At 41.8% G+C, this 9,969-nt stretch overlaps 1 protein-coding gene across 1 annotated transcript in view; it reads right to left on the reverse strand.

Moving 5' to 3' along the window:
* Positions 1–9,133: 9,133 nt before the first annotated feature.
* fgf7 (fibroblast growth factor 7) overlaps positions 9,134–9,969 on the reverse strand; it is a 12,209-nt gene continuing 11,373 nt past the window's right edge. Inside the window, exon 3 of the mRNA XM_063004864.1 lies at positions 9,134–9,554. Coding sequence (XP_062860934.1) covers positions 9,339–9,554 — 216 coding nt within the window. The 3' untranslated portion in view covers positions 9,134–9,338. The remainder of the gene's footprint in view (positions 9,555–9,969) is intronic.

A 9,969-nucleotide genomic window follows, 5' to 3' on the forward strand; every position in this document is an offset into this window, starting at 1 on the left:
AACAAGCCGGGGCCGGCAATGTGCGAGCGGCACCCTACAGGACCAGCCGACCCAGCCCAGCGTGAGTCTAAACAAGGGGCACACTTCAGACCTGGCCGTCACATCATCCCTTGATCAGGAAAAGTGTGGTGACACCAAGTGGGTACTCCAGAAAAGATAAACGTGTCGGCATCTGCAGTCGACACCAAGCCTGGCATCACAGTTCCAAGAGAACGCAGGTTGCCAACAGAGGAGCCGGCAACTCTGTGAAGGACCTGCCGGTTCCACCCTGTGGGGTTCAAGTAGGGATGCACCTTGCACCTTTGCAAGCACTTCCACACCTTCACCGTTCAGCTCCGATAGCTTGGATCTTCAGCCAGTTTGGAGTAAATAAGTGAAAATAGTTCCTGTTATAGTCCAAGCAGAATAAATGAAACATGACAGGCTGAGGTGGGAATCACATCATGATCTCGGAGACGGGTTCAGGACCTTCACACAGCACGTAATGGCCCAGGAACCAGGACTCCCAGAGTATCAGGAGTGAGAACACGAAGAGACGTTTGGATCTGATGGTCACATGCCATCACAAACATGCAATCCCTGGCTGAGAAACCTCCTCCCAGACGGACGTTCTCGCTCTGGTTCTGATTTGGTTCTTGGCCGCGCCGCCGTGCGGGGGGAACCCTTTCGTCTGAACTCAAGGCTTACCTTGGCTCTGCTCCTCTGAGAATCTGTCTACACGATTAACCTGCGTCCTCCATCTCTGTTCCTCATCAAGCGTCCGTTAGTGTTCCTGCCCGCGGCCGGGTGGTCGCCTCAACCCCAGAACGGATTCTGGCACGAAGGCTTGAACTTGTTTTGGTTTAATATTAGGATGAAATATTACAGGGTTCGTACGGTCACAGAGATCTGAGGAATCGAGGAGGAACAGTCACGACACTTCGTTCTTCTCAGGGAAAGAGTTTCTTCACTGTCGTGTAAACAAACCAGAGTTCCAGAAAAGTTGGGTTGTGAGTAAAACGTATAAAGAAGAATCTGTGATGTGATGAGTTCAATCTCTCGTATCTTTATTTAATTTAACGTTTTCACTGATCAACTTCATCGTAGTTTGTAAATAGAAGCACATTAAAATTCGATGCTGTAACAGACTCCAAAAAAGTTGGGACGGAGGCAGAATAATAGTGAGAATTTGATGGAATGTTGAAGCTCCAGTGTTGGAAAGGTTCCACAATGAGCAGGTGATGAAATCATGATCGTGGCTCACCACTGTGTTCCAAACTTCGTCTGCAAATCAATCCGTTCGAAAAGAACATCTCACCCTCTACTGTACATGATATTGTGGAAAGATTTAGAGAATTTCACAATCGTATAACTGAACTGTACGTAAAGTCTTTCATCTGATTTTCTTTTTGTAGTAATTGACTGTGGTGTGCATGTAAACATGAGATGGGTGTCCACATATTTTGGTCATATAGTCTATTAATTTAGTAATTATGCTCTTGATGTTTTAATCGATGTTGTTGTTGTTAATAATACTAATAATACAATAAATTAATAACAATAATAAATTATAATAAGAGGCCAGAGACCACAGAGTTCTCCAGACATGAGCGCATCTCAGATGGACCGAAAGACAGTGGACACGCGTCCACGGTTCGGTTTGTATTTGTGGAAAACGGCTGTCGAGTTCTCGGTGCCAAACACAACAAGGACCATCCAGACTGTTATCAGCGAAAGATGCAAAAGCTGCCGCTCAGGTGGCTCAGGTGACCTGCCGGCTAAGGCTGAGTGGCCACACGAACAACGATTGGCCTGTTGTTCAGAAATGGGCGGGACTAAGCCGGATCGGGTCTCTCTCTCATGACTCTGCTGGCTGGTTGATGGCACCTGCACAGAGACGGGAAAAGAGTGCTCTCAGGGTGTGTCTGTCCATACACAACGCTGAGCTGCACTGCACTCGTCAAAGTGTAGGTGATAAGATGCATACGGCTGCTGCCCACGTGTCGGAGGGGGCGTGGGTTAGCTTCATTCTCCTCAATCAGAGCAGGAATTGGTGGAGAGGAAGCGTGATGCAATCGGGCAATTGGACGCGCTAAAAGGGAGAAAATGCATAAACAGTGACGGTACCCTTGACCTTGAGGCATATTTTGGGATTTTTGAGAGACACGTCCTGCCATCAGGGTGACGTCTTTTCCCGGGAAGTTCATGATTATTTCAGCAGGACGATGCTGATATGATGTGTGGCCTCATAAGGGACACAGAGTGCAGGTGCTTGACCGGCCTGACTGCAGTCCAGGAGAATGAGATGTCGACGATTCCAAACCTGCAACCGTTAGTGTCCTCAGTTCCTCACGCATTAAAAAGTGAAATGACTAGGAACGCTGATGGAACACGCCCCCGTCCCGACTTTTATGGAGCGTGTCGATGAGTGAAAACATCGGAAACCTTTAAAATAAAGATTTAAGAGAGTGATGAACACAGCACTGCGTTTTACTTCACATCCCTGAACTGGCCAAAAGTATGTGGACACATGGCTGTTCCTTTCAGCCTTTCATAACCATGGGCGTTATTATGGAGTCGCCCTCTTTTGCAGCTATAGCTGTCCCCACTCTAACTGGTAGTGGAAGTGTTAAATGGAGTTTGGAGTGGGATTGTCAGAACTGGTGCCAATTCAGTCAAAAGTGAATCTATATGAAGGACAAGCCGTAGCCTAGTGGTTAAGGTACTGGACTAGTAATCAGGAGGTTGCAGGTTCAAGCCCCAGTTGCTCAGACTGCCAGGTTGCCGCTGTTGGGCCCTTAAGAGGCGAGGCTCTTAACCCTCAACCCTCAGTATTCTGCTACAGCACTGTAAGTCAGTTGTAGGTCGCTTTGGATAGGAAGAGCGTCTGCTAAATGCTGTGAATGTAAATAAATCTAAAAGTATATGGACACCTCTCCTGGTGTGTGTACTCGCTCTCCGAACAGCTACGAGCGGCGCGCTGGTGTGTAGAGATTTGGTTTGTGTGTGTTCAGGACGGAGGGCTTGGCTCGGGCCGCCCGGCCCCCGGCGTGTTTACTCTCCCAACATGTTCCAGATTATCTGCTAAGCTAACTTTGCGTGACTTGGCAGGACGGCTCACCTTGCTCGGGTTCTGTTTGTGTCACAGCGAATCCGACGCTTTCTCTCCCGGCCTAACTCAAACTCCCAGAGCCAGATGTTTACACACACACACACACACATGCTTCACACACACTCACGCTTCACCTGTGCATCTGCGGGGCGGGGTCAGACCCATGTTTCTGTACAGGATTAGTAGAGATGATGATGATGAAGACGATGGTCCAGGGTTTGGGTTACAGAATCGGATCTGTCTCACAGTCTCTGATCTGGAGAGGAAATTCAATTACTGAAGGGTCGTGTTCCAGTTTCAGCCGCCGGCCGCGTGAGAACCTTCAGTAACGAAGCAAAACAGGATTAACCGTCATGTACCAGAGTTCAGGAACAAACCACACTTCCAGAAGAGTTGGGACATCTCGCAAGACGCAGTAAAAAGAATCTGTGGAAGCTTTATTAAAAGGTTTCCAATGTTTCACTCATTAACACGCTCCAGAAAAGTCAGGACGGGGGCGTGTTCCCCTCCGTGTTCCATCAGCGTTCCTATTCATTCCACTTTTTAATGCGTGAGGAACTGAGGACACTAATGGTTGCAGGTTTTGCTCAACACTCAACTTTTTCAACAGGAGGCAGATCTGGACTGCAGGCAGGCTGGGCAAGCACCTGCACTCTGTGTCTATGAGGCCACTATGTTGTAGTGTGTACAGAATGAGGCGTGGTGTCGTCCTGCTGAAATAATGATGGGCTTCCCAGGAGAAGACGTCACCCTGATGGCAGCACGTGTCTCTCTAAAGTCCCAATATATATATTGTTATTATTTATTAATGTTATTATTTATTATCATTGTTATTATTTACTACTTTTATTTATTATCATTGTTATTATTTATTATTATTATTTACTACTTTTATTTATTATCATTGTTATTATTTATTATTGTTATTATTTATTATTGTTATTATTTATTATTGTTATTATTTATTATTGTTATTATTTACCACTTTTATTTATTATCATTGTTATTATTTATTATTGTTATTATTTACTACTTTTATTTATTATCATTATTATTTATTATTGTTATTATTTACTACTTTTATTTATTATCATTGTTATTATTTATTATTATTATGATTTACTACTTTTATTTATTATCATTGTTATTATTTATTATTATTATTTACTACTTTTATTTATTATCATTGTTATTTATTATTATTATGATTTACTACTTTTATTTATTATCATTGTTATTATTTATTATTATTATGATAAACTACTTTTATTTATTATCATTGTTATTATTTATTATTATTATTTACTACTTTGATTTATTATCATTGTTATTATTTATTATTATTATGATTTACTACTTTTATTTATTATCATTGTTATTATTTATTATTATGATGATTTACTACTTTTATTTATTATCATTGTTATTATTTATTATTATTATGATAAACTACTTTTATTTATTATCATTGTTATTATTTATTATTATTATTTACTACTTTTATTTATTATCATTGTTATTATTTATTATTATTAGGGCTGTCGAAGTTAACGCGATAATAACGCATTAACGCAATCTCAATTTAACGCGATTAAAAAAAATAGTGCCGTTAACGCAAATTCTAGTTCATGTTGAGACTTGACTGGTAGAACCAACGTTTTAATGTCGGACTTGCCACCGTTGTTCATTTGCGGTTTGTTAAAATAATATAACTGAGCGTCGTAGGGATGCACTTGCATAATAAAGAAATAAATACACGGTATATTCACAAGTTGTCGGGAGCAAAACACTTTATTAACTTAATCTGTTACGGCACTGAATACCGGAGTCAAGCACGCTAGTCCATGAACTATGGAAGCCCCAAAAGGGTCAAAACACACTCACTTCGTGTAGAAACGTCCACTTTTCACATTTCACTTAAAAAACCTTGTTTTCTATAACATTTACACAGATTTTATTTAATGCGATTAATCGCGATTAACTATATGAAATTCTGAGATTAATCGCGATTAAAATTTTTAATCGTTTGACAGCCCTAATTATTATTATGATAAACTACTTTTATTTATTATCATTGTTATTATTTATTATTATTATGATTAACTACTTTTATTTATTATCATTGTTATTATTTATTATTATTATGATTTACTACTTTTATTTATTATCATTGTTATTATTTATTATTATTATGATTTACTACTTTTATTTACTATCATTGTTATTATTTATTATTGTTATTATTTACCACTTTTACTTTCATCCTAATATTAAAACAAAACAAGTTCAAGCCTTCGTGCCAAAATCCGTTCTGGGGTTAAAGCGACCACCCTTTTCTGGACTGCAGGCAGGCCACACAAGCACACAGACTCTGTGTCTATGAGGCCACCAGACTTACCTGGAAAAGACGTCGCCTTGATGATCCCAAAATACACCTCAGAGTCAATGGTTCTTTCACACATGTGCAGGTCACCTATACCTTGGCACGTGTTGGCTTTTGCATTTTTCACTGATGACAGTCTGGATGGTTCATTTTCATCTTTGGTACTTGGTTTCTAAAAACAAGCTGGAACGTGGACCCGTCTGGTCTTTAGTTTGTCTGTTTATGTTATTATTTATAGTTGATGTTTTCACTTTAGCCACATCCGTTTCTAACACTATTAATTCAATTATAGAAATGAAATTCTATACTGGCAACCAGCATGACTCAAAACGAGCTCCATAAATACCTGGTTTTGAAGAGTTTGACGTAGAGCAACACCAGTAGCCTGCACAGAATCTTGACCTCAACCCCACTGAAGAACTGGAGCAAGAACTTGTTTAACCTCACAAACGCTCGTTTGACTAAATGGGCACAAACTCCCACAGACACACTTTAAAACCTTGTGGTGTGGTGAGCTGGAATGATGTGGAGTCGAGGTGTGGAATAAAATAGTGATTTATTATAGATGGCAGTAAATGAGGAGTGATGATGAGGAGTAAATGTTTCTGTGTTTATAACCATATTCAGACGTTCATGTTGATGGAGCTGTAGGAGCAGCAGGACTTGTACGCTTACCAACTCGTCTGCAACCCTTCTCAAGCTCTGGGTCTGTAGCGGGTATAGCTTCTGATTCTGTAGAAAAGTGGGTGATTCCCTCCACTGCATTCTCATCCATCCACTCATCCATCCATCCATCTACTCATCCAACCTACCATCCATCTAGCCACCTGTTTAACCATCCATCCATCCATCCATCCATCCATCCATCTATCTATCTATTCATATATCCGCCTATTTATCCATCTATCTATCTACTTGTCCAACCAACTATCCATCTAGCCACCTAATTAACCGACCAGCCATCCATCCATCCATCCATCTACTCGTCCAACCAACCATCCATCTAGCCACCTGTTTAGCCAACCAGCCATCCATCCAGCCATCCATCCATCTATCTATTCATATATCCACCTATTTATCCATCCATCCATCCATCTATCTATCTACTCATCCAACCAACCATCCATCTAGCCACCTGTTTAACCAACTAGCCATCCATCCATCCATCCATCTATCTAACTATTCATATATCCGCCTATTTATCCATCTATCTACTCATCCATCTGTCCATCCATTCATTCATCTACTCATTCAGCCATCCAATCATCCATTAATCTATCTATCTACACATACATCCATCAATCTACTCATCCAACCAATCAACCAATCATCTGTCTGTCTATCTATCTATCTATCTATCTATCTATCTATCTATCTATCTATCTATCTATCTATCTATCTATCTATCTATCTATCTATCTATCTATCTATCTATCTATCTATCTATCTATCTATCTATCTATCTATCTATCTATCCATCTACTCATTTATATATCCATACAGTAATTCCAATCATACAACCAATCATCCATCCACCTGTTCAACCATCAATCATACATATATCTTTTAACTTATTCATCCATCTATAAATCATCCCCACAAACATCTATCAGTTCATCAGTTCACTGCTGCGTTTATTCAGAGTGTTTTTAAAACCATAAATAAAGAGTGTATGAAGAGTATCAGTGGTTTTACATCAGAGAGGATTAACGTGAGTGAGATTATAAACATGCTTCAGTCTGAGGTACAATAAACATCAGGACACGAGTTATACCACAAAACAATCAAATCTTAATAACACAGAAGCAGACGCTTCCTCCACACCACCACGCTGTAGGAACGCTCCCACGTCCTGGCTAAACGCTCCGTTCTAACACTCACAGATAATTTTTGGTAATGGGTAGAGCGGGGTGCACTCTCAGGACCATCGTACGCTAAACAACCGCTCACAACGGCATGTTAATGCACTGGGATTGTTTACGCTTCTCAACCAGTCATACTAATATTTACGCCTGCTGCGTTCTTTCAAACCGGGCACTCGACTGGCACCGGGCGGGGCTCCAAACACCGGTCTCTCAAACAAGTGCCCCCATTCCAAATTCTTTATTTTATATTATATTCGAGGATCTTCAAAAAGTTTCTGCACTTTTTAAACTCTATTTATTACGAATTTTAAACAAATCATCACTTTTCTACATCGTCGCCGTTCTGTTCATTTTTCCAGCGTCGTACCAACAAAATGTGATCCAGATAATAAGCGTCTCTCAGTCTCTCAGACACGCCCGATTATGACTCCGCCCTCACCGCTTATAACCAACATATAAAAGTGAGGAAACTTTTTGAAGATCCATCGTATGTGCACCACGTCCGCTCAGGCCGAGGAGACCCTCAAACCATCACGTGATGCGGTGGTAGTGACACGCCGTCAACCCCCCTCCCTCAGACACGGCCAATCGTTTGCGAAGCTTCCGATTCGTCCCAGACCCGTTCCTCCCAGCCTCACATAGGGTGAGAGTTTGGGGTTTCTCATTCAGCCTTGGCGAAGAGTCCACTGTTCCATCTGCTGTACTTTGTAACAGGTGCATTCAACCCAGCCTTATTTATACGGACGCCACCAATACGGTCACCTCATGCAGCCAATTATACAGAATTCACATTTTTGTAGTCTGGCATTAAATACTGTCTGTAAACTGTCTGTACGTCTGTAAACGTTCCACTTATAAAATAAATATCTTCATCAACGGCGTTGGGTAAAAGTTACATCGATTTACGTCGTTCCAGTTCCGCTTTACATTGGGGTCCTAATGCTTACCGTAAATACCAGAATATACACCGATCAGCCATAACATTAAAACCACTGTCCATTTTATCAGCTCCGCTTACCATATAGAAGCACTTTGTAGTCCTACAATTACTGACTGTAGTCAATCTGTTTCACCCTGTTCTTCAATGGTCAGGACCACCACAGGACCCCCACAGAGCAGGTATTATTTAGGTGGTGGATCATTCTCAGCACTGCAGTGACACTGACATGGTGGTGGTGTGTTAGTGTGTGTTGTGCTGGTATGAGTGGATCAGACACAGCAGCGCTGCTGGAGTTTTTAAATACCGTGTCCACTCACTGTCCACTCTATTAGACACTCCTACCTCATCGGTCCACCTTGTAGATGTAAAGTCAGAGACGATCGCTCATCTATTGCTGCTGTTTGAGTCGGTCATCTTCTAGACCTTCATCAGTGGTCACAGGACACTGCCCACGGGGCGCTGTTGGCTGGATATTTTTGGTTGGTGGATGATTCTCAGTCCAGCAGTGACAGTGAGGTGTTTAAAAACTCCAGCAGCGCTGCTGTGTCTGATCCACTCATACCAGCACAACACACACTAACACACCACCACCATGTCAGTGTCACTGCAGTGCTGAGAATCATCCACCACCTAAATAATACCTGCTCTGTGGTGGTCCTGTGGGGGTCCTGACCATTGAAGAACAGTGTGAAACAGATTGACTACAGTCAGTAATTGTAGAACTACAAAGTGCTTCTATATGGTAAGTGGAGCTGATAAAATGGACAGTGAGTGTAGAAACAAGGAGGTGGTTTTAATGTTATGGCTGATCTGTGTATAAGCACATCACTTAACAGCGCCCCTCAGTGGTGGGACGAGCGTAAAGTCCTGATGATGCGTCTCTCTCGTCTCACGCTTCACGTGTCTGTACAGTAGAATCTCGCCTCCGTTAACACTCGTCTCCTCGTTTATATTACAGCTTTTATTATTATTATAATTCTTTTATGTTAGAAATAATTCACGCCAGGATGAAAGTGCGCTTCCACGCCCGGGGAGCGTGACGGCGCCGGGGCGTGTCCGTCAGGCCAGCGTCCGGTCGTCCTCCTTACACGTGCGAGGGATAAAATGGCAGGCGCTGTTCTCCTTGCGGGTCTTTTTGCCCCTCAGCGGCCGCCCCTTCTGCGACAGCGAGATGAACATGCCCTTCCCGCTTTTAGTCCACTTCTCCGACATGTAGGCCATGTAGTGGTTCTCCAGATACAGCTCCCTGAAGTTACAGCTGTCGTTGTACTCCTTCTGCTCCGGAGAGAAGAGAGCGCATTATAATCCCAGTCTAGGCTTTATCTGTTCATGCTTTAGTTCTGTCAGTTTAGTCGTATCTGATTCCCAGATTTTATTTTTATCGCTCAGACCTCCACTTTAGACTGAGGAGTTGTCGTGACTAACACACGTCCCCTCCGACCGCTTCTTTTCACCAGAGATGGGGACTCGAGTCCGAGTCGCACGTAAGTCACACGTAACTCGTGACTCGTTTCAAATGACTCTTGACTCACAAAAAATGACTCGTGGACAACAAGAGTCAGCGACATTAGTTACGTGTGACAATTACATATATACACGACATCATTCTGATCGTGTCATTTTCTGCTCTCTAATAATAATAATAATAATAATAATAATAATAATAATAATAATAATAATAATAATAATA

Source organism: Trichomycterus rosablanca, chromosome 11 (genome assembly GCF_030014385.1).
Source record: "Trichomycterus rosablanca isolate fTriRos1 chromosome 11, fTriRos1.hap1, whole genome shotgun sequence".
NCBI lineage: Eukaryota > Metazoa > Chordata > Actinopteri > Siluriformes > Trichomycteridae > Trichomycterus > Trichomycterus rosablanca.